At 43.8% G+C, this 25,822-nt stretch overlaps 1 protein-coding gene across 2 annotated transcripts in view; it reads left to right on the forward strand.

Annotated features, from left to right (window-relative positions):
* LOC132391921 (UDP-glucuronosyltransferase 3A1-like) overlaps window positions 1-25,822 on the forward strand; it is a 57,608-nt gene that overhangs the window by 22,406 nt on the left and 9,380 nt on the right. For both annotated transcript variants that reach the window (XM_059965698.1, XM_059965699.1), the window contains 5 exons: window positions 3,099-3,197; window positions 12,573-12,687; window positions 17,438-17,969; window positions 18,752-18,977; window positions 20,768-20,987. In XM_059965698.1, the coding sequence (XP_059821681.1) occupies window positions 3,099-3,197; window positions 12,573-12,687; window positions 17,438-17,969; window positions 18,752-18,977; window positions 20,768-20,987 (1,192 nt within the window). The remainder of the gene's footprint in view (window positions 1-3,098; window positions 3,198-12,572; window positions 12,688-17,437; window positions 17,970-18,751; window positions 18,978-20,767; window positions 20,988-25,822) is intronic.

The raw sequence follows: 25,822 nt of genomic DNA on the forward strand, positions 1-25,822 counted from the left end.
TGGCTGTTGGCATGGTGCTGGGTGGGATGTGCGGGTCGGTGTGTGTGTGGTCAGTAGTGGGGTATATAACGAAGCCCCACAAAACAGAAGATTTCTGACAGTGATTGGTGGGTGGGGCCCATCATACTCCATTGTCACAATTTTCAGGTGGCTCTGGAAGTCGAGCTTCAATAGCACAGGGACACACAGTTGAGGCATGACGCAAAGTTGACGCAAAGTTCCGATATTCTGTGCCCTGCACCACCAGTGTCGCTACTCAATCCTCACTGGATGTCTGTGGATTGTGACCCAGAAGCCATGGTGACCCTCTGGCTTACCGGTCATGTCACAAGTCCGCGGCGTTGCACCATGTCTGGGTGAATAAAACTCTCAGTGCTGCCCATGTCAAAAAGGCAGCTAGTCCTGTGCCCCTCCACCAGGATGTCCATCATTGACCTTGCAAGCTGGTGTGGAGTGCTTTGGTTGAGGGTTACGGAGGCCAGAGCTGAATCGCCATCTTGGTGCCTGGTAAGCACCCATGGGTCGGAGACAGGGCGAGGTGGCGCCAACAAAGATGGCCATCCCCATGCTTCGCATGAGGCGGGCAGGCAAGATGGCCACCCCCATGCCTCGCTGCTTGACCCCGCTCGTAGTTTAGGCTTACAGGCCTTGGCAAAGTGGCCCTTCTTTCCGCAGCTGGAGCACGTAGCTTTTCGGGCCGGGCAGCGATTTCGGGGGTGCTTTTCGAGTCCGCAGAAGTAACACTGTGCAGACTTGTAACTGGCAGGAGCCGTGGTCGATCGCGGGGACTTCACGGGCTCGCGACTGGCAGCAGCCGAGGTCGATTCGCTGGCGGGTCGCGGGGAGTTCACGGACTCACGAGTGGCAGCAGCTGTGGTCGATTTGCCAGTGGGTGGTGGGGTCTGCAGCGTCCATGGGACCGGCGGGAGATCGCGCGGCTGGACAACGTCAGCATTGTGCAGAGCAGCCTCCAGCGTGTCGGCCAGTTCGATCGCCGACTGTAAGGTAAGATTGGCGTTTTCCAGCAGCCGCTGGCGCACGTACACTGACCTGATCCCCGTAATGAAGGCGTCTCGTACCAGGAGCTCCACATGCTGTTTCGCCGTCAGTCCCCTGCAGTCGCAGGCCCGCACGAGTGTCTGTAGGGCCCGGACAAACTCAGCGCTCAACTCTCCGGCCCGCTGCCGCCGCGTCGCTAAGCAATGTCTTGTGTAGACGGTGTTTACCGGCCACAAGTACTGACTTTTGAGGGCATCCAGTGCCCCTTGTAGGTTGGCAAGTCTCTGATAAGGGAGTACACCTGCGGACTGACTCTGGAGAGGAGAACTCTGTGCATGATAGCAGGCTCCGTCACGGGAATCTCTTCCAGGTATGATTGGAAGCATGCAAGCCAGAGCTCAAAGGCCATGGCTGCTTCAGGAGCTTCAGGATCAATGTCCAATTTATCTGGTCGTAAAATGCTCTCCATGTTTTAAAATTGCAGCTAATAAAATTAATACACAATCAATAACTCTCGGAGACGGGAGGCGAGCGATAGGATTTTATTAGCTGCAAGAGACCATGATTAGTAGCAAGAGACCAGCACACAACGTCCTGGAGACTGAGGGGGGAGCAGTGCCTCCAACCGCCTTTATACAGGGGTCTGTGGGAGGAGCCACAGGAGCAGTCAGCAGAGGGGCGTCTACAGACAGGTATACGTAGTTCACCACACTGCCTCAGACTCACTACTTCTGGTAGCTCACTCTATTTTGTATCATTAACAAACTTGGAAGTCTGACATTTAATCCTGTCAGACAAATTGTAGATGAAGATGGTACCCAAACACTAACTACATTCACAGTCTGCTATCCTGAGAAAAGTTTGTGAAAGTCCAAAGTATATTTATTATCAAAATATGTATATATTATACAGTCTTGAGGTTTGTCTCCTTAATGGCGGCCACAAAACAAAGAAACTCCAGAAGAAGCCATTTAAAAAAAAAGACATGAAGTACTGACTACACAGAAAGAGAGAAAAGAAAAAGCAAATTGTGCAAACAATAAAAGTAAACAAATCGTTTCAGAACCGGAGTTTTACGTTAAGATACAAAGCCAGAGTAGAAATCTCTTCAGCAGGTTGGATGACTTACTGTCAGAAATTTCTAGTGGAGAACATGCATTTAAAGTGAGAGGGGGAAAGGTTAAAGGATACATGCCAGGAAGTTTTTTTTCACATAGAGTGGTGGGTGTCTGGAATTGGCTGCCAGGCAGGAGTGGTGGTGAAAGCAGGTATGATGGTCATGTTTCAGTGTCAGGGAGCCACATGATTGTGCAGGGAATGGAGGATATGCATTAAGTGCAGGCAGAAAAGATTTAGATTAATATGGTAACATGTTTAGTCCAGGCATCGTAGATTTAAGAATCTGTCCCCATGTAGTACTGTTCTATGATCTTTTAACGACAAGAAGCTGCAGAGAGTTTTACTTACAGTTCAGCAAATCATAGGAAGCGGGTGTCCCTCTGTGGGCTCTAATTTCCTGCTGGCTTGTTACCCCTTTCATCCCAAGACAAGCTGCCTACTCCCCTCCCCCTCCTCCAGTGGGGTAAAAGATACAAAAGCCTGAAAACTGGTACCACCAGGCTCAAAGAACAGCTTCTACTTTACTTTTATAAGAAAATGGAACACTCTAGTATGATAAAATGGACGCTTGACTTCACAATCTACTTCATCATGGCCTTTGACCTTATTGGAAGCCTGCAGTACACTTTGCTTTATGCCCTGTGTTCTGGGTTCCATTTTCCACAGTGATTTCCCTATATTCTCCACTCTGGACAATTGAGATGCCTCAAGTGTTGCTGTGTTCAAATTTAGGCAATAGATCTCTCTACGTATAAAAGGGAGAAGCAGATCTACAGGAAAGCTGGTGTTTGAGGTATGATGCAGCCTTGTCCAAGCTGCATCCTTGCTATTATCTTTTGTAGGTTTTAACCTTTATTAGGGAGACTGATTCATGTTGCCTGGAAATAATCTCTTTTCCTTCTGAGTAGATACACTTTCATCTTAGCATTATATTTTGAAAGGTTTGAGACTTTAATTTATGACTGTGAATGTATTCTCAGGTGGAAGTCATACTCTGATGATGGAGGAAATCTCAAAGATCTTGGCACGGGAGGGCCATAGTGTATCCAACTTCCATCACGTGCTCAATTCATTTGATGGTGAGTTTCATGACTTTACATTTGTTTTAAATCAATTTTCTTTTTCAGAATGTGGGTAAAGTTCCAGTTCAAAGTTCAAAATATTTTTTTTGGGTTCTGAAATAGGTAGCTGAAAAGATCCTGGAGGCATTAGTAATGATCTTTCAAGAATCACTAGACTCTGGAATGGTTCCAGAGGACTGGAAAATTGCAAATGTCACTCCACATTTTAAGAAGGTAGGGAGGCAGAAGGAAGGAAATTATGGGCCGATTTCGCTGACTTCAGTGGATGGAAAGATATTGGAGTCTTTTATTAAGAATGAGCCAGGTGCATCAAGGCACAGCTCCTTAGAGATTGTATTAGGGAAATGGAGCTGCAGCTCGATGACCTTTGGGTTGTTAGGGAAAGTGAAGTAGTGATAGACTGTGCCATGTGACAGTGAGTATAGGAATAGGGTGAGGTGGAGGATAAATGCATGGCTGAGGGGTTGGAGCAGGGGACGGGGATTCAGATTTCTGGATCATTGGAACCTCGTCCAGGGCAAATAGGACCTGTACAAAAAGCACAGGTTGCACTTGAATCCCAGGAGGACCAATATCCTGGCAGGGAGATTTGCTAAGGATATTGGAGAGTTTAAACTAGAATTGCTGGGGGGTGGGAACTGAACTGAAGTGACAGAGGATAGGGAGGTTGGATCACAAATAGAGAAAGCTTAGAGACAGTACAAAAGGGAGAATAGGCAGGTGATAGAGAAGGGATGCAGTCAGACCGATGGTTTGAGATGTGTCTATTTTAATGTGAGGAGTATTACAAACAAAGCGGATGAGCTTAGAGCGTGGATCAGTACATGTAGCTATGATGTTGTTACCATTACAGAGACTTGGATGGTGCAGGAGCAGGAATGGCTACTTCAAGTGCCAGGCTTTAGATGTTTCAGAAAGGACAGGGAGGGAGGCAAAAGGGGTGGGGGCGTGGCACTGCTGATCAGGGATAGGGTCACGGCTGCAGTAAAGGAGGAAGTCATGGAGGGGTTGTCTACGAAGTCTCTGTGGGTGGAAGTTAGGAACAGGAACAGGAAGGGGTCAATCCAGTAATGTTTTTTATAGATCACCCAATAGTAACAGGGACATCCAGGAGCAGATAGGGAGACAGATTCTGCAAAGGTGTAATAATAACAGGGTTGTTGTGGTGGAGGATTTTAATTTCCCAAATATTGATTGGCATCTCCCTAGAGTGAAGGGTTTAGATGGGGTGGAGTTTGTTAGGTCTGTTCAGGAAGGTTTCTTGACACAATATGTAGATAAGCCTACCAGAGGAGAGGCTGTACCTGATCTGGTATTGGGAAATGAACCTGGTCAGGTGTCAGATCTCTCAGTGGGAGAGCATTTTGGAGATAGTGATCACAATTCTATCTCCTTTACCATAAATACGTATGGAACTGGAGGAGATAGCAGAGGTAATTAATGAATGCTTTGCTTCAGTATTCACTATGGAAAAGGATCTTGGCCATTGTAGGGATGGCTTGCAGTGGACTGAAAAACTTGAGCATGTAAATATTAAGGAAGAGGATGTGCTGGAGCTTTCGGAAAGCATCAAGTTGGATGAGTCACTGGGACCAGACAGGATATACCCCAGGCTACTGTGGGAAGCGAGGGAGGAGATTGCTGAGCCTCTGGCAATGATCTTTGCATCATCAGTAAGTACGGGAGAGGTTCCGAAGGATTAGAGGGTTGCGGATGTTGTTCCTTTATTCAAGAAAGGCAGTAGAGATAACCCAGGAAATTAAAGACTGTTGAGTCTTACTTCAGTGGTTGGTAAGTTGATGGAGAAGATCCCAAGAGGCAGGATTTATGAACATTTGGAGGCATAATATGATTAGGAATAGTCAGCATGGCTTTGTCAAAGGCAGGTCGTGCCTTACGAGCCTGATTGAAATTTTTGAGGATGTGACTAAACACATTGATGAAGGTAGAGCCGTAGATGTAGTGTCTATAAATTTTAGCAAGGAATTTGATAAGGTATCCCAAGCAAGGCTTATTGAGAAAGTAAGGAGGCATGGGATCCAAGGGGACATTGATTTGTGGATCCAGAACTGGCTTGCCCACTGAAGGCAAAGTGTGGTTATAGACAGGTCATATTCTGCATGGAGGTCGGTGACTAGTGGTGTGCCTCAGGGATCTGTTCTGGGTCCCCTACACTTTGTGATTTTTATAAATAACCTGGACGAGGAAGTGAAAGGATGGGTTAGTAAATTTGCTGATAACACAAAGGTTGAGGGTGTTGTGCGTAGTGTGGATTGTCAGGGGTTACAGCGGGACAGTGATAGGATGCAAAACTGGGCTGAGAAGTGGCAGATGGAGTTCAACCCAGATAAGTGTGAGGTGGTTCATTTTGGTAGGTCAAATATGATTGCAGAATATAGCACAAATGGTAAGACTCTTGGCAGTGTGGAGGATCAGAGGGATTTTGGGGTCCGAGTCCATAGGACACTCAGAGTTGCTACGCAGGTTGACTCCGTGGTTAACAAGGCATACAGTGTATTGGCTTTCATCAATCGCGGAATTGAATTTAGGAGCCGTGAGGTAATGTTGCAACTATATAGGACCCTGGTCAGACCCCACTTGGAGTACTGTGCTCAATTCTGGAAGGACGTGGAAACCATAGAAATGGTGCAGTGGAGATTTACAAGTATGTTGCCTGGATTGGGGAGCATGCCTTATGAGAATAGATTGAGAGAGCTCGGCCTTTTCTCCTTGGAGAGATGATGAGAGGTGACCTGATAGAGGTGTATAAGATGATGAGAAGCATTGATCGTGCAGATAGTCAGAGGCTTTTCTCCAGGGCTGAAATGGCTAGCATGAGAGGACATAGTTTTAAGATGCTTGGAAGTAGGTACAGAGATGTCAGGGGTAATTTTTTAACACAGAGAGTGGTGAGTGCATGGAATGGGCTGGCGGTGGAGGCAGAAATGATAGGGTCTTTTCAGAGACTCCCAGATAGGTACATGGAGCTTAGAAAAATAGGGGGCTATGGGTAAGCCTGGGTAGTTCTAAGGTAAGGACATGTTCGGCACAGCTTTGTGGGCTGAAGGGCTTGTTTTGTGCTGGAGGTTTTCTGTGCTTCTATAGGAGCTACAGGGAGGTAGTCACCCCAAGGCTACAGGCGACTGATAAATGGGTGACTGTCCGGAGAGGGAAGGGAGGACGTCTGACAGTGGAGAGCACCCCTGCGGCTATAGCCCTCAACAATAAGTACTCCATTTTGAGTACTGCTGCGGATAGTGACCTACCTGGGGGAAGCAACAGCGGCCATGCCTCTGGCCCTGTGGCTCAGAAGGGTAGGGAACTGAAGAGGATGGCCGCAGTTATAGGGTGCCTTGTAGTCAGGGGGCCAGATAGATGACTCTGTAGACACAAAAAGGAAAAAGGAAGAGGATGGTAGTTTGAAAGGGTCCGAGATGTATCTGGATGCATCCACAATGCTTTGAAAGGGGAGGGTGAGCAGCCAGAAGTTGTGGTACATATTGGTACCAACGACATAGGAAGAAAAACAGAGGAGGTCTTGTAAAAATAATATATGGAGTTTGGAAGGAAGCTGAAAAGCAGGATCTCAGGGGTAGTAATCTCGGGATTGCTGCCTGTGCCATGTGACAATCAGGATAGGAATAGAATGAGATGGCAGATAAACACATGGCTGAAGAATTATGAGATTGCTGGATAATTGGGACCTCTTTGGGGGCAGGTGGGACCTGTATAAAAGGGACGGGTTGCACTTGAATTCCAGGGGGACTAATATTCTTGCAGCCAACTTTACCAGAGCTTTTGGGAGTGGTTTAAACTAGTATGGCAGGAGGATGGGAACCAGTATGACAGAGCTGAGGATGAGCCAGTGGGTTTACAGGTAGATGATGGGTGTAACATGAATATAAAGAAGGACAAGCCAATGATTGGGTACAAGTGCAAACAGAGCAAAGAGTTAAATTGTACCACAGAGGCAAAATTCAAAAGGGTGAAGAATGAAGGATTGAAGCTGCTGCATTTCAATGCACATAGCATTTGGAATAAGGTGGGTGAACATGTGACGCATTTAGAGATTGGGCGGGATGACATTGTGGGCATCACTGAGTCATGTTTGAAAGAAGGCCATAGTTGGGAGCTTAACATCAGAGGATATACTTTGTATCGAAAGGACAGGCAGGGAAGCTTAGGCAGTGGTGTGGCTCTGTTGGTAAGAGATGGAACTACATCGTTCAAAAGAGGTGACACAGGATCAGAGAATGTTGAATCTTTGCGGCTGGAGTTAAGAAATTGCAAGGGTAAAAAGCCATTATGGGAGTCGCCTATAGGCCTCCAAATAGTATTCAAGATGTGGAGTTGAGATTGCAAAGAGAGCTGAATAAGGCGTGTATTAATGTAATGACAATTGTAATGGGGAGCTTCAATATGCAACGGGATTGGGAAAATCAGGTTGGTGTCAGATCACAAGAGAGGGAATTTGTTGAATGCCTGTCAGATGACTTTTTAGAACAGCTTGTGCTTGAGCCTACTTGGGGAAAGGCTATCTTAGATTGGGTGTTGTGTAATAACCCAGATCCTATTAGGGAGCTTAACGTAAAGGAACCCTTAGGAGACAGTGATCATAATATGATTGAATTCATACTGCATTTTGAGAGGGAGGAGCATAACTCACATGCATCTGTATCGCAGTGGAATAAAGGGAAATGTAGAGGCATAAGAGAGGAGCTTTCCCAGATGGATTGGAGGAGGATACTGGTGGGGAGGACAACAGAGCAGAGATGGCTGATGTTTCTGGGAAGAGTTCACAAGGCTCAGGACAGATATATCCCACAGAGGGAGAAGTTCTCAAATAGCAAGGGGTACATAAGAACATAAGAACATAAGAGATAGGAGCAGGAGTAGGTCAACTGGCCCCTCAAGCCTGCTCCGCCATTCAACAAGATCATGGCTGATCCAATCTTAACTCTAGTTTTCACCAAATCCCACAAGGCAACAGTGCCAACCAACAGGGCACCATGCTGCCCATTTTATTTTATTATTCATCCCACCCAAACCCATGTGATCACCCGGGGAAAAAAAAAACGATTTGCCAATTGAGGAGAAAAAATCTGGAAAATTCCTCTCCGACCCATCCAGGCTATCGAAAACTGGTCCAGGAGATCACATGGCTGATCTAAACCTAGCCTCATGTCCACTTACCTGCTCGCTCACCGTATCCCCTAATGCCATTTTTATCACAGGTAGGCAACTGTGGCTGACAAAGGATGTTCAGAACTGCATAAAAGCAAAGGAAAGGGCATATAAAGTAGCAAAAATGAGTGAAAAGTTGATTAGGAAGCTTTTAAAATCCAACAACAGGCAACTAAAAAAGCTATAAGAAGGGAAAAGATGAAATGTGAGGGCAAATCAGCCAATAATATAAAGCAGGATACTATAAGTTTTTTTCAGTTATTTAAAGAGTAAAAGGGAGGTGAGAGTTGATATTGAACCACTGGAAAATGATGCTGGTAAGGTAGCAATGGGGGATAAAGAACTGGCAGCTGAACTTAATGAGTACTTTGCATCAGTCTTCACTGTGGAAAATACTATCAGTGTGCCAGAGGTCCGTGAGAGTCACGAAGCAGGAGTGAGTGCCATTGCTATTACAAAGCAAAAAGTGCTAGGGAACTTCAAAGGTCTTAAGGTGGGTAAGTCACCTGGACCAGATGGACTACATCCCAGAGTCCTGAGAGAGGGTGCTGAAGAGATAATGAATGCATTGTTCATGATCTTTCAAGAATTACTTGATTCTGGTATGGTCCCGGAGGACTGGAAGATTGCAAGTGTCACTCCAGTCTTTCAGAATGGAGGAATGCCAATGAAAGGGTATTATAGGCCAGTCAGCCGAACCTCAGTGGTTGGGAAAGTGTTGGAATCTATTATTGAGGATGACGTTTCAAGGTACTTGGAGAGTAATGGTAAAATGTCAAAGTCAGCATGTTTTCTGTCAAGGGAAATCTTGCCTGACAAATCTGTTAGAGTTCTTTGAGGAAGTAACAAGCAGGGTAGATAAAGGAGAGAAAGTAGATATAATTTACTTGGATTTTCAGAAGGCACTTGATAAGGTGCCTCACATGAGGCTGCTTAACAAGATAAAATCCTATGGCGTTACAGGAAAGGTACTGGCATGGATAACAGAATGGCTGACAGGCAGGAGGCATCAAGTGAGAATAAAGAAGGTCTTTTCTGGTTGGCTGCTGGTGACTAGTTGTGTTCCTCAGGGGTCAGTATTGGGACTGCTGCTTTTTACAATGTTTGTCATGATTTAGATAATGGAATTGATGGCTATGTGCCAAGGTTTGCAGATGATACAAAGATAGTTGGAGGGGTAGGTAGTGCTGAGGAAGCAATATGATTGCAGCGGAACTTACACACACTGGAAAAATAGGCAAAAAAGTGGGTGATGGATTAGTGTTGGGAAATGTATGATAATGCACTTTGGTAAAAGGAACAATAGTGCAGACTGTTATCTAAATGGGGAGAAAGTTCAAACATCAGAGGTGCAGAGGGACATAGAAGTCCTTGTGCAAGACTCCTAGAAGGTTAACTTACAGGCTGAGTCTGTGGTAAAGAAGGCAAATGCAATGTTAGCATTTATTTCAAGGGTATTAGAATATAAAAGCGAGGAGATAATGCTGAGCCTTTATAAGACAATAGCATTTGCAGTATTATCAACAGTTTTGTGCCCCATATCTCAGAAAGGATGTGTTGTCATTGGAGAGAGTCCAGAGGAGGTTCACGAGGATGATTCTGGGAAGGAAGGGGTTAACATATGAGGAGAGTTTGGCAGCGTTGGTCCTGTACTCACTGGAATTTAGAAGAATGCGGGAGGTGGGGGGGGGTGGGGGAGGGTCTCATTGAAACCTACCAAACGTTGAAAGGACGAGATAAGGTGGATGTGGAGGGATGTTTTCTATGATGGGGGTACCAGAACTAGAGGGCACAGCCTCAAAATTGAGGGGTGACCCTTTAGAACAGAAGTAAAGAGGAATTATTTTAGCCAGGAAATGGCGAATCTGTGGAATGCTCTGCCACAGACAACTGTGGGGGCCAAGACTGTGGGTATACTTAAAGCGAAATGTGATAGTTTCCTGATTGGTCAGGGCGTCAAAGGATATGGCGAGAAGGCATGTGTATGGGGTTGAGTGGGATCTGGGATAAGCCATAATGGAATGGCAGAGCAGACTTGATGTGCTGAAGGGCCTAATTCTGCTCCTATGTATTATGGTCTTCTGAGGTCTCAGGGTGATTATTGGTGCATGATAAAGTAGACTAAAATTAGCATAATTTTTCTAAAGGGGAAACCTAGTCTGACAAATCTGTTAGAATTCTTTGAGGAAATTACAGGCAGGATGGACAAAGGTGAATTGAGGATGTTGTTTGTTTATATTTTCAGAAGGCCTTTGACAAGGTGCCACTCAAGACTGCTGAACAAAATAAGAGCCCATAGTATTACAGGAAAGGTACTAAAATAGATAGAAGATTGGCTGACTGGCAGGAGGCATAGCATGAGAATAAAGGGGGGCATTTTCTGGTTGACTGCTGGTGAATAGTGGTGTGCCACAGGGGTCAGTGTTGGGACCGCTTCTTTTCACGTTATCTGTCAATGGTTGGGATGAAACAATTGATGGCTTTGTAGCCAGGTTTGGAGATGATACAAAAATTGGTGGAAGGGCAGGTAATGTTGAGGAAGCAGGATGTCTGCAGAAGGACTTAGGTTGGGAGAATTGGCAAAGAAGTAGCTGGTGGAATATGGAATTAGGAAGTGAATGGTCATCCACTTTGTAATTGGGAAGAAAATGCAAAAATCTGAGGTGCAGAAGGACTTGGGAGTCCTCGTGCAGAATTCCTGAAAGGTTAATTTGCAGGTTGAGTCAGTGGTAAGGGAGGCAAATGCAATGTTGCAATTCATTTCGAGAAGACTAGAGCAAAGATGTAATGCCGAGGCTTTATGAGGCATTGGTCAGACCGCACTTGGAATATAGTGAACAGTTTTTGTCCCTTTATTTAAGAAAAGTTATGCTGGCTTTAGAGAGAGTCCAGAGGAGGTTCATGAGAATGACCCCAGGAATGTAAAGGATAGCATAGGAAGAATGTTTGATGGAGTGTTATACTTGCTGGAGTTTAGAAGAATGAGGGTGATCTCATTGAAACCTATCAAATAATGAAAGGTCTGGATAGAGTGAATGTGGAGAGGATGTTTTCTGTGGTGGGGAGCCTAGGACCAAAGGGCACAGCCTCAGAATTGAGGGCTTTCCATTTAGAACAGAGATGACAACATTTTTCTTTAGCCAGAGGGTGGTGAATCCATGGAATTCTTTGCCGCAGATGACTCTGCATGCCAAGTCACTGGGTATCTATAAGGTGGAAGTTGATAGATTCTTGATTAATCAAGGTGTCAAAGTTTATGGGGAAAAAGGCAGGGATTGTGAGGGATAATAAATCAGCCATGATGGAATAGCAGTGCAAACTTGATGGATCAAATGGCCTAATTTTGATATTAGGTCTCATAATGTTATGGTATAAATTTATTATGAAAGTACATATTAGTCCTTATATATTACCCTGAGATTCATTTTCTTGCAGGTATTCACAGTTGATACAAAGAAACACAATAGAATCAATGAAAAACTGTGCACAAAGACCTACAAACAACCAATGTGCAAAAAAAAAGTAAATAATAAATGCTGAGGACATGAGTTGTAGAGTCCTTGAAAGTGAGTCCGTAGGTTGTGGAATCACTTCATTGTTGAGGTGACTGAAATTATCCATGCTGGTTCAGGAGTCTGATGGTTGAGGGGTAATAACTGTTCCTGGACTCAGTGGTGTGTGTGCTGAGCCTCCTGTACCTCCTTCCCAATGGCGGCAGTAAGAAGAGAGCATGTTCTGGATGGTGGGGGTCCCTGATGATGGATACTGCTTTGTCTTGTGGCAATGCTCCTTATAGATGCACTCAATGAGAGGAAGGGTTTTTCCTGTGATGGACTGGGGCATGTCTACTATTTTACCATTCTATGGCAAGACTAGCGTTTATTGTCATTCTCTCATAGACTTTGCCAAGACTTGATTGAGCTACCTTCTAAAGCCACTGCAGTGGTCTCAAAGAGAGTAATTTTTTTCTGCTATTAGGGACTGATTAACAGGATTTAGACGCAGCAACGATGAAGGGAGGGTCAATTTTGTGTGTGATCCTGACCAGATCCATTCAGGCAATCAAGACTAGTTCAAATAAATGACTTTGTCAGCATGGACTTGTTGGGCTGAATGGCCTGTTTTCCGTGCCATGCAACTGTTTGACCAAAAAAACAAGAAGTTTGAAACAAATATTTTGGCTTTCAGAACCAGAGATCACACGAGATAATTATACATACATCCCTTGGAGCATTGGAGGAAGTTATCCAGAAATACACCGAAAAGTCAAGTATGCATTTGTGCAGAATGCTCTTCAAGGAAAGTAAGTTTATAGTTTAAATGCACTTCTTATTTTAAGGGAAGTTGCAAACTTCACTTGACACATTGGTGGGGAGAAAGTTTTGGCACGACAGATACACCCTTTACTAGAGCTTCATTGTCTGCAAGCAGGGCATTAAATGGCTTTAGAAGCCTTTTGTATTTTAGGGAAGGATAAAGCACTGCAGAATTTCCACAAAACATACAGGTTTTTGAAAACAAATTCCAGCTTTGCTAAGCCAAAAGCACAGTGAGAGTTTTGAATAGTCAGCATGAAGATAAACCTTTGCTGACACTCTACTTTTTCTGTAAAAGAGACACCATGATTTTGCATTCTGTCTTTGGTTCATTTTGTGCTACCTCAGTGTACTTGTGTTTGGAATACTCTGTCTGGATGGCAGGAAAACAAGAGCTTTTCAGTGCATCCTGGTATACACTGAATGGCCACTTCATTATTTACTGACTGTACCTCCTGTATTTAATAGAATGGCATTTTTGTGGTCCTCTGTTACTCTAACCCATCCACTTCAAGGTTCACCGTGTTGAGCATTCAGAGATCTTCTTCTACATACAACAGCTGTAACACGTGGTTATCTGAGTTACTCTTGCCTTCCTGTCTGCTTGAGCCCATGTGACTTTGAGGACAAAGTTTCTGGCCAAGATGGCGCCAGTGAACAACGATTCCTCAGGCGATGTCTTCCAGATATTCAATCATTTCAGCTTTCCTTGTCTTTTTATTATTATTTTTATCTTAATTTTGTTTCTGAAACTGTTGGAGCCTGCAACTTACAGTCTGAAGTTCGATCGAGTGAGCGAGCGCTCTGCGGTCTCCGAGAAAACTCTCAGGAGAGAAATGCAAGCCCGAGCTACCACGAGGAGAAGACCGGAGATGAGACGAGGGGCCATGATTGACTACATTTCTTGCCAATTGAAACGTCGAGGAAGATTGAAACAGCAAGGCAGATGCGGAGGGAGAGCGAGCTGTTCTGACAGAGGCCTGCGGGTTTGAGTCACTTCCCTCAGAGAGGCTGCTGGTTCGTGTTGTAGCCCTCGAAGGGGCTGCTGGTTTGAGACACTGCCCTTGGAGAGGTCACTGGTTCATGTTAGGTTTGAGTTGCTGCATTGAGAGTCACTGGGTCCTGATGCTCTCGGAGATGTTATCAATATTCTGAGATTTATGGATTGGACTGTAGCTCATATTGGTCTCTTTCAGATCTATCTTTTATTTTGTGTTCTCACCCATTCTTTCTTGTTGCCGATTGGTAGGCTGTGGGTTTGGGGTTTGATGTTCCTGTTTCTGTTTCTCCATGCGGGTGATCTGTTAGTTTTTGAGTGAGGGAGGGGTTGTGGGGAAGGGTTATGCTTGTGAGTTTTTTTCTTTTTCCTTTCATGTTGGAGGGGAGATAATGTCTATCAACTACACTCAATGGTTTTCTGTATTTTATGGCTGGCTGCAGAAGACAAATCTCGGAGTTGTGTTCTACAAACATATTTTTATAATAAAAAGAACCCTTGAAACTTTGTGGCCATTTTCATCTGACCTCTCCTATAATCCAGGCGTTTCCAACCACAGAACTGCTGCTCACTGGATGATTTTTGTTTTTTTGCACCATTCTCTGTAAACTCTAGAGTCTGTTGTACGTGAAAATCCCAGGAGGTCAGCAGTTTCAGAGATACTCAAACCACCCTGTCTGGCACCAACAATCATTCCATAGCCAAAGTCACTTAGATCACATTACGTCCCACTTCTGACGTTTGGTCTGAACAACAGCTGAACCTCTTGACCATGCCTGCATGCTTTAATGCATTGAGCTGCTGTCACATGATTACCTGATTGAATATTTGTATTAATGAGCAGGTGTACATTTGTATATAATAAAGTATATGTGACAACGGAACCATCAAGGTCTTCCTATCCGGGAAATATACAAAAACGTGTTGCATTAGCAGAGCCCTCACCATTCACAAGGACACTTCCCATCCATCCACAATCTCTTTGACCTCCTACCATCAGGCAGACGGTACCTCAAGATAACAACGGGGACTGTTAGACAGGATAGCAGCTTCTTCCCCCGCGCTGTGAGATTTCTGAACAGCCTGCTATCACCCAGTACACATTATTTATGGCAGTGCCAGTAGCATTGTACCATTGTATATTTAACTATATATTGTATATGCACTTTATGTCAATTTGTACATCTGCAGAATTTTTGTATCTGTTAATATTATTGTGTTAATTTTATGTGCTGTATGTGATATACTTACTGTGTTTTGCACCTTGCTCCCGTAGGAACATTGTTTTGTTAGCTGGATCCAAGTGTATGGTTGAATGGCTTTAAATTTGAACTTCAGTGTTCAATTTAATGTCAGGGAATATACAAAGTAGACAGCCTGAAATCCTTACTGACATCCACAAAACAGAGAGAAAAGAAACCCAAAGAATGAATGACAGAAAAACCTTAGAACCCAAAGCGTCAACCCACCTCACCTCCCCCACTTGTCCCAGCAAAAAGCTTCGGTATCCCCCACCAACCACCCACCATACAAGCAACAGCAAGCCCCCAAAGACCATGGTCAATTGTCCATCAAAAACTATTCATCCCAACGCCTCAACATCTTAACAGGCCTTCTCTCTCAGTAGCAAGCGTGAGAGAGAGAGATATCGCTCCTGCCTCAGCGAGATGAGAGGCCAACAGATCACTGATTCGATATTACAGACTGTAGCGTTGCTTACTTCAAGTTCACCCAGCTTGAATTTAAAGTTCCCAGCCGCCACGGAGCGGCCAAGTCTCTGATCTCTCATCGCCAAGTCTGTTCAGTTAACTGCTGCCCCACTGTCCCGGAATGCAAAGGATTAAGTTGTTTTTAGAGATTATGTAAACTAATGTTGCATTCTCCAGAATTTAGGAATTTCATGCATGATTTACATAGAGCAATGCAGCACCGGGTGGCCCATGACGTCTATAGTAATTGTGATGCAGATTAAACTAATCCCTCCATCCCCTTCACTGTCACATCTGCTTCCATTATTTCACCTGGAAGCCCATTCCACTAATTACGTCCCATGTATTGAACTCAAAATCTTGTTCTACACTTCTCCAATTTATAATCTCCGTTACCTTTAACCTATGCCCTCTAATTTTTGACGTTTGATATGTGCTTTCAGCACAGTAGATTTGTTATTTGGGCCATCAGTTAATCGAGTCAGCTGCTTATTTGGGAGAACTCAAAAACTAATTGAGAAAATGGCTGGGATTCCACTCCCCTCACTCTGTTTATTTGGGACACTACGCTGCTTCATTGGGACAGGAGAATATTGGCAAACAGTTTCTAAGCAGCCCCAGTCACTGTTTTGCTCACTGTGGTTTCAAGTATACCGACCTGGAAATGCCAGAAATGGCCAGGAGTGAAAATGAAATGATTTCACTGCTTCAACAAGTTAGGCACTATGAAGAATTTGACAGTCATTCTGGAAGTTACCTTTGGAACCCACTGGAAACCTGTGACTCCAAGTAGCTTTTTGCATGTGACTGGGCCACACCTCAGTACACTGCTTAAACAGGCGGGCTAATTCTGGTGAGAGTAGCCAATGAGTCTTCTACCCCAGTGAGAAAGGGATCTGCCTGTCCTAGCATGCTAAGTCAGCTCCGGCATACTGAGTGGATGAGATCTACAATGGGATCCAACTGCTAGAATAGCTATTCTGCAATGGTACGTGGAGAACAAAGAGTATGATGAGGTCATGGTCGTTCACTGCAACCAGGAAAGACCCCAGTTGTGACATCTCCTTGTGCCTCTGGATCCAGACTTATAAGTTCAAGAGATTGGAACTGCCCCACTGTAACAGCTTTTTCAATTTCAAAACACCCCTGCACAGTTCACCTGTCATTGTTGGATACGACAGACAACCATCTGTTAGCATTCTAATCTGTCGTGTATTTCACTTTACATAATTTGTTACTCAGTTAAATAGTAGCTTGTCTCTTTATACATTTTTAACTATTTCCATAAAATTTAGGCGAATTAGGGCGGCCACTTAAGTGGATCAAAATGTACCGGTCCTGATGTGTTGGCGCGTGGCCAAGTGGTTAAGGCGTTGGTCTAGTGATCTGAAGGTTGCTAGTTCGAGCCTCAGCTGAGACAGCGCATTGTGTCCTTGAGCAAGGCACTTAACCACACATTGCTCTTCGACGACATTGGTGCCAAGCGGTGTTGACCTTCCCTTAGACAACATCAGTGATGCGGAGAGGGGAGACTTGCAGCATGGGCAACTGCTGGTCTCCCATACAACCCTGCCCAGGCCTGTGCCCTGGAAACTTTCTAAGATGCAAATTCATTGTCTCACAAGATTAATGGATGCCTATAGATGTGTCCCAAATAACCATAATCCACTGTCTATTGTGGGGAATTCATCAAGTAGATGCAACTAATTTTCTGATTGTCTTGTGACAAGCAGCTAGAAACTGGAAGGGGAGTTAGGTCAGGTCAGGTAGGATCTATGGAGGGATATGAACAGTCGATGCTTTGGACAGATGTAGGATCTCGACCCGAAGCATTGCCTTTCCATTTCCCTCCATAGATGCTGCCTAACCACCAGCAATTTGTGGGTATTGCCTACGTTGATTGTCTTCTATTTTTAAATTAATTTCAAAGTCTTATCAGTAAGCCCAAGCACATCGCAACCTCAAGCTCACTAAACACTGAAAGCTAATGGCAATTTATTAATATTAGCCTTTGTCTTCTCTCCAAAACAGGTATTCTCTTCATTGGTTCTTCAATATCTTGGATTTGCATGCTTATGAGTGTGACAAGCTGTTATCTGATTCTGATGTATTGACCAGGCTAAGGAACAAAAACTTTGACCTGCTGGTGATTGAGGCCTTTCACTTCTGTACCTTTCTGCTGGCCGAGAAGCTCCAGGTGCCTTTTGTTGCCATCTATGGCACCTCGGCCTACAACGCGCGCTACATTCACATGCCCTCAAACCCCAGTTACGTGCCTGCCTTTATGTCCCACTTGACGGATTCCATGAACTTTCTTGAGCGCCTCCAGAATGCCTGGGTGCAACTGCGGAACTATTTTGAAGGTCGGATGTGTTTCAGTCGCTTTGACGGTGTGATCAGGAAGCATTTCTCGGGCGAGGATATAAATCTGGAGGACCTACAGCATAAAGCAGAGCTCTGGATCTATAACACGGGCTTCTTCTTGGAATATCCTCGACCACTGCAGCCCAATGTGGTCTTTGTTGGTAGTTATCTCGCTAAGCCTGCTGAATCATTGCCCCAGGTAGGTATACAGGCAGTGTATTTCTCACATCTAGTCCCTGTGAGTAATTTCTGGAGGCCCTGACTTTTGATGGGGAGAGATTAGTTTCAACTCCAATCCCACCAATGGGTATTTAAATTTGTATTGGGTTATATATGAGGAAATTTAAATTTAATTTCATGGAAAATAAGGTGAGATGCTGCACGTTGGGAGGACTTACAAGGTTAGCAGTAGGGCACTGAGGAGAGCAGTAGAACAGAGGGATCAGAGATTACAGTTCCATAATTCCTTGAAAGTTGCATCACAGATAGACAGGGTCATAAAGAGAGATTTTAGGTGTTTCCAACATTGGACTCCTACCATTAACTGAGGGCTCCCTGGACTCCAGGTTGGTAACCCCCTGCTCCAGAGTTCGCAGTAAATGGTGCAAAAAAACCCAAAAATCATCGAGTGAGCGGCAATTCTGTGGGTGAAAATGACTTGTCCATGAGAGAGGTCAGGGGAGAATGGCCAGGCTGGTTCAGGCTGATGGCAAAGCAACAGTAAGTCAAATAACCATGTGTTACAGTAGTGGTGTGCAGAAGAGCATCTCTGAACACATAACACGTTGATACTTGAATTGCTGTGTACTGTACCAGCAGTTATGGTCGAAATGGCAATGAAAAGTGACTTGACTTGACTTGGATGGGAAACAGCTGCAGAAGACCAAAAACATACACACTGGAGGTACATAATAAAGTGGACACTGGGTGTATTTCTGTATGTGAAATGTGATTTTTATGGTGTTTAGTTTTCATCCATAGGAAATAGAGGACTTTGTAACAAGCGAGCAGGGCTTCATCGTAGTGGCTTTAGGTACAATGGCGGAGTCAATCACAGATCAGCACCTGGTAAAGAAGATGACCAGAGTTTTCTCTCAGCTTCCACACAAGGTCATATGGCGATTCAACAACAGTTCCTGGCCTCCTGGCCTCAGCCTTCCCAGTAATGTGAAAATATACAAATGGCTTCCACAGAATGACTTGCTGGGTAAGACATGCCTCGATGCAAACGGGGTGGAAGTTATGATGGGTGCTGGAAAACAAAAATTGTTAGAAACATTTGGCTGTCAGGCAACATCTGGGGTTTGGAGAAATAATCTTTCATCAGGACTGAGATTGAACCTTTCATCCAAGATTTGATTCCCAGCACACTACACACATTCACTTACTGCTGGCGTTTAGGGCAGTAATTAAGGCCCCCCATCTCTGGTGGTGTTCAGGGCTTCCTTCATCATGTCAGTAGCTTCTTGTCAGTTTTCACTACTGTCTGTCATACAAGTCCCGCATGGAGATTCGGGAAAACCATCGCACTTCATTGCTATTTCCATGACAATTATGTTTTACTTTGAGTTGAACCCCCGAGCCTGGACCACTCCTAGTCTGGCCTGTGCCCTTTGATCTGTTTGACCTGGGTGAGCCTACCGAGAGCCAAAACATAAAGCCCTGACTCCAGCCAACATAGCACTGCAACCCATTGAGGCACGCGGGCCTCCAAGCCACGACAAGGTTGTGGTCGTCTTAGAGGAGAACACACATGCTGCTTCAATATAATCAAGAGATATTAAGTCATCTGCACTTTTGATGAAATCAGTCACTATAATAGAAGCAGGATTAGGAAGAAACATGTTGAAAGGAAATTTGGAGAAGCCATCATTCACTTCTAGAGTCACAGAGCATTACCACACAGAAACAAGTCATTCAGCCTATCTATTCTGGCAAGCCATTTAAACTGCCCTGTTCCATCGCCTGGCACCTGGACTACAGTTCTCAGTACTCCTTGCATTCATGTACTCATCCAAATTTCTATTAAATGTTGAAATCAAACCACCACTTCCGCTGGCTTCTCGTTCTGTACTCCTACCACAATCCAAGTGAAGAAGTTCTCCCTCATGTTCCCCTTAATCATTTCACCTTTCACCTTTTACTCATGCCCTCTAGGTGTAGCCTCAGCCAACCTCATTTGAAATAGCCTGCTTACATTTACCCTATATGTACCCTTCATAATTTTGTCAAATTTCCCCTCGATCTTCTCTGTCTAGGGAATAAGCAGTCAACGTTTTAGGGTAGGACCTTTCATCAGGAGTGGAAAGAAAAGGGGTTGGAATCCAGAATAAGAAGCTCGGGTGTAGCGTAAAATTCACACAACCTCCAACATTGAGTTGTGGTTCACTTTGAGAGGCTGGTCTGTCATGATGACATAATTATGTGGAAGTTTATGTTACTGTGCTTTATGTTCAGTGTTTGGAGAGCAATAAAGGAGGTTGTTACGGTTTTCCTTATACATAAAATTCCTCACTGTTTTTGTTTGTGAAAGCCTACTGTTGTTGGGGCTCCAACCTTCTTACTCTGGCTTCTATTTTCCAGTCTGAATGAAAGTCTCAGGCTGAATTGTTGACCATTTATTTCCCTCCATAGATGCTGCCTGATTTGCTGAAATCCTCCAGCATCTTGTGTGTGTTTACAGCACTATCCTTTGCATCATTCTCATTTTCTGTATACTGTTTACTCTATGGCTTCGTACAAACAAGGAATTTCATTGCACCTCGGTGACCCTGACGATAAACATCCATCCATAAACCCTTCCACTTCTCTGTATCCCTTCCATAACTCTACATCTTTGACAGAAGAGTTACAGAAAGTCAAACGACATTAAAACCAACCAGGCATGGGCAATAAATGTCTACTATGCTTCCACTCTATAACCAAAATTACCCTAACTTTAAACGTATTTTTGCACAGTAGGGCAGTGTGATTGGTCAAATAATATTTTGCATGTAGGACACCCGCAGGTCCAAGCATTCATTTCGCATGGGGGGATAAACAGTTTGCACCAGGCCGTGTACCACGGAGTCCCAGTGCTGGGTATGGCTCTCTTCTACGACCAGATGGACAACATCATCCGCTTGGTGAGCAAAGGAATGGCCCTTTCTATATCCGTAGGAGAACTGGAAGAAGAGACTTTACGCACAAAGCTGACACAACTACTAACCAACCCCAGGTAACGTATTTCTACTTAAATAGATAGCACATGGTACATTTCCAATCTCAGAATTTATAAGCACTAATAATGATGCAGTCCTACAGTGCAGAATGGCCGGCTGGTGGCTCAATGGCATCAGCACCGGACTCCGGAGTGAAGGCTCCCGAGTTTGAATCCAAGTTGGGCCACCCCCGAGCACACTTTTCATCCGTGCCGGTTGAGCATCGAGCTAGCCACTCAGCCTTGTAAAAAAAAAAATACAAGGGTCGGGTCAGGAACGTTCATATTGTGACCCAGTTAATCCGAAAGGAGACCAATCCTGACACCACGCGCCAGACAAGAATGGCTGACTGGTGCGACATTCTTAAAAAAAAAGTGCAGAATGAGACCATTCAGCCCGTTGAGTTTTGGTCTGCTCTTGGACTCTTTTCCATGAGTGTTATTCTCCTACACTTCCCTCACAGCCATGCAAACATTTTGTCTTTCAAAATATTTATCAGATTCCATTCTGAATTCATTGAAATGTTCCTACAACCAATGGACTTACTTTCAAGGACTCTTCATCTCATGTTCTTGATGTTTATTGTTTATTTATTTCTTGGTATTGTTTCTTCTTTTATATTTGTACAGTTTGTTGTTGTCTGCAGCCTGGTTGAACACTCCAGTTGGGCAGTCTTTCATTATCTCTGTTAGAGTTATTATTAGAAACATAGGAACCCTACGGTACAATCCAGGCCCTTCCGCCCACAATACTGTGCCGAACATGTACTTTAGAAATTACCTAGGGTTATCCATAGCCCTCTATAAAAGCAATGAGATAATGCTGAGCCTGTATAAGACACTGCTTATGCTGCACTTGGAGTGTTGTCAACAATTTTGGGCCCCATATCCCAGAAAGAATGTGTTGTCATTTGTGAGAGTCCAGAGGAGGTTCATAAGGATGATTCCAGGAGTGAAGGGGTTAACATATGAGGAGTGTTTGGCAGCTTTGGTCCTGTGCTCACTGAAATTTAGGAAAATGTGTTGGAGGGGGGGAAACCTACTGAATGTTGAAAGGTCTAGATAGGGTGGATGTGGAGAGGATGTTTCCACTGGTGGGGGTATCCAAAACTAGATACAGCCTCAAAACAGCCTCAAAAAGGGTGAGCTTTTAGAACAGAGGTAAAGAGTAATTTTTTTAGCCAGAGAATAGTGAATCTGTGGAATGCTCTGCCACAGTCTGCTGTGGAGGCAAGTCCATGTGTATATTTAAGGCGGAAGTTGACAGTTTCTTGATCATCAAGAACTTCAACGAATATGGTGAGAAGGCAGGTATGGGGTTGAATAGGATCCGGGATCAACCGTGATGGAACAGCTGAGCAAACTCAAAAGGCTGAATGGACTAAACCTCTTTTTATGTCTTATGGTCTTATTTCCTAAATCTGATGGTGGAGTGGAAGAAGCTGTTCCTTAAATATTATGGGTCCTCAGGCTCCTACACTACCTGCCTGATGGTAGTAATGAGGAGAGGGCATGTTCTGGATGGTGAGGGCCCTTAGTCGGGCTCTGAAATCAAAGATGGCCCAGATGGTGGGGAGGGTTGTACCAGTGATAAAACCGGCTGATTCTACAACTCACAGTAGCCTCTTTTAAGTTGGAGTTTCCATAGCAGGTAGTTGTACAAAATGTCAGAATTATCTCCACCACACAACAGTAGAAACTTTCTAGAGTCTTTGGTGACGTACCAAATCTTCTCAAACTTCAGATGTAGCTGATGATGTGCCTTCTTTGTGAGGGTATCATTGTGACAGCCCAAGATTAGATTCCCTGAGATGTTCACACTCAGGAATGTGAAGCTGTTCACCCTTTCCGCCATTGACCCCTCAGTGAGGACTGACACGTGTTTTCCTGATCTCCCCTTCCCGAAGTCCACAATCAATTCCTATGCAGGTTAAGCCACCCTAATTTCTGTAAATTTCTTTTGTAAGTGAATACTAACTGAGTGAACTACAAAGGAATGGTTAACAGTGGGATGATTTTTGCAAAACCACTTCTGCTCAAATTTGACAGTAAATGTGGAGGACGAATTTGTGGGAAATAGTTCTAACTGCTGAGTCTTGAAACACATCCCTTCTCATACATAGATTTTGAACAGTTCCAGCCTTGTATTCTCTCTCATTCCCTCTCTCTCTCTCTCTCTCCGTCTTTCAAATATATTATACATATTCTATAGATTTGTTGAGTATGCCCACAAGAAAATGAATCTCAATATTATAGATAGTGACATATATGTACTTTAATCATAAATTTACTTTGAACTTTGATCAACATTTAAGGTTGTGATTTTGCAGGTATGAATGTATTGCAACATACTACATTTGGGACAAAACTTTTCAAACATGAATTTTAGTTATTTACAATTTGCTGTTAAATTGTGTACTCTACTCATTTGCCAATGTTGGATATGGCTCACTTGATACCTTTGTACCTTGGCGCTGAAGGATTGGTTTGATTTATCATCACCTGTGAATAGACATAGTGAAAAGCTTGCCTTGCATATTGCTCATACAGATCAAATCATTACTTAGTGCATTGAGCTAGAATAATGTGGAACAATAACAATGCAGAATAAAGTGTAAAAGCTACTGGAAGCGTATCAGAATTAGGTCCAGTATCACTGGCATACAAGAATACAAGAACATAAGAAATAGGAGCAGGAGTAGGCCATCTGGCCCATTGAGTCTGCTCTGTCGTTCAATAAGATCATGGTTGATCTGGCCATGGACTCATCTCCACCTACCTGCCTTTTCCACATAACCCTTAATTCCCTTACTATGCAAAAATCCATTGAACCTTGTCTTAAATATACATACTGTGGTAGCCTCACTGCTTCATTGGGCAGAGAATTCCACAGATTCACCACTCTCTGGGAAAAGCAGTTCCTCCTCATCTCTGTCCTAAATCTACTCCCCCGAATCTTGACGATATGTTCCCTCGTTCTGGTCTTACCTACTAGTGGAAACAACTTTCTTGCCTCTATCTTATCTATCCCTTTCATAATTTTATATGTTTCTATAAGATCTCCTGTCACTCTTCTGAATCCCAGCAAGTACAGTGCCAGGCGACTCAGTCTCTCCTAATAGTCCTTTATGGAATCAACCTGGTGAACCTCCTCTGCACTGCCTCCAAAGTCAGTACTATCCTTCCCTAAGTAAAGAGACAAGAACTGCACATGGTACTCCAGGTATGGCCTCACCAGTACCCTGTATAGTTGCAGTCCCTGCTCTTAAATTCAATCCCTTTAGCAATGAAGGCCAACATTCCATTTGCCTTCTTGATAGCCTGCTGTACCTGCAAACCAACCTTTTGTGATTCATGCACAAACACTTTCAAGTCCCTCTGCACAGCAGCATACTGCAATCTTTTACCATTTAAATAATAATCTGCTGTTTCATTTTTCCTTCCAAAGTGGATGACTACACACTTACCAACATTGTGCCCCATCTACCAGACCTTGCTCACTCACTTAACCTATCTATATCTCTCTGCAGACTCTCCACATCCTCTGTAAAATTTGCTTTTCCACTCAATTCAGTGTCATCAGCAAACTTAGATGCACTAGACATGGTCCCCTCTTCCAGATCCTTAATGTATATTGTGAACAGTTGCGACCCTGCACCACTGATTGCCACCCATATATCCCAACTCTGTCCTTTCTATTGGTTAACCAATTCTCCACCCATGCTAACACATCGCCCCCAACTCCTTGCATCCTGTCTTACGGATAAGTCTTCTATGTGGCACCTTATTGAACGCCTTCTGGAAATCCAATAATGCCCATAAATAATGCCCATCTATTCCCCTCTACTCATTGTGCTTGTTATATCCTCAAAGAACTACAATAAGTTTGTCAAACATGACCTACCTTTGCTGAATCTATGTTGTGTCTGCCTGATGGATCCATATTTTCCAAATGCTTTGCTATTTCTTCTTTAATGATAGCTTCAAGTATTTTCCTAAATGCAGAGGTTAAACCAACTGGCCTATAGTTAACTGCCTTTTGCCTACATCCTTTTTTGAACAGTGGCGTGACATTCGCCTTCTGCCAAGCTACTAGGATCTGCCCAGAGTCCAGAGAGTTTTGGGATGCATTCCATCAGGACCAGGGGACTTGTCTATTTTAGATCCACAAGTTTGCTCAGCACTACCTTTTTAGTGATAGCTATTGTATTGAGGTCCTCACCTTCCGTCGCATCAATATCATATCTCTTCAGCATGTTTGATGTGTATCCACCATGAGAACTGACACAGAATGGTCATTCAAACCCTCAACCATTTACCCATTACCCAATATCAATTCCTCCTTCTCGTCCTCTAAGGGACCTATGTTCACTTTGGCCACCCTTTTCCGCTTTATATAATTATAAAAACTTTGTGACTATCTGTTTTTATACTTGGTGCTAGTTTATTTTTATAATCTATCTTCCCTCTCTTTATTGCTCACTTAGTGGTTCTTTGTTGCTTTTAAAAGTTTTCCCAATCTTCCAGTTTCCCATGACTCTTGGCAATTTAGTACACACGAGCTTTTAGTTTGATGCCTTCCTTTATTTCCTTAGTTATCCAAGGCTGGCTCTCCCCATCCTTACTGACCTCGCTTTTAACTGGAATATACTTTTGTTATGCAAGTTGTTGTTTTTTGGCAGCTGTACACTGTAATGACAAACAAAACATCTGTAAATTACATTATATATATATATATAATTAAATTAAATATGTCATGTAAGAAGAGAGCAAAAAATATTGAGGTAGTGTTCATGGGTTCGATGTCCATTCTGAAATCTGATGGTAGAGGGAAAACAGATTTTTGTAAAACA

The sequence above is a fragment of the Hypanus sabinus genome, chromosome 3 (genome assembly GCF_030144855.1).
Source record: "Hypanus sabinus isolate sHypSab1 chromosome 3, sHypSab1.hap1, whole genome shotgun sequence".
In the NCBI taxonomy this organism is placed as follows: domain Eukaryota; kingdom Metazoa; phylum Chordata; class Chondrichthyes; order Myliobatiformes; family Dasyatidae; genus Hypanus; species Hypanus sabinus.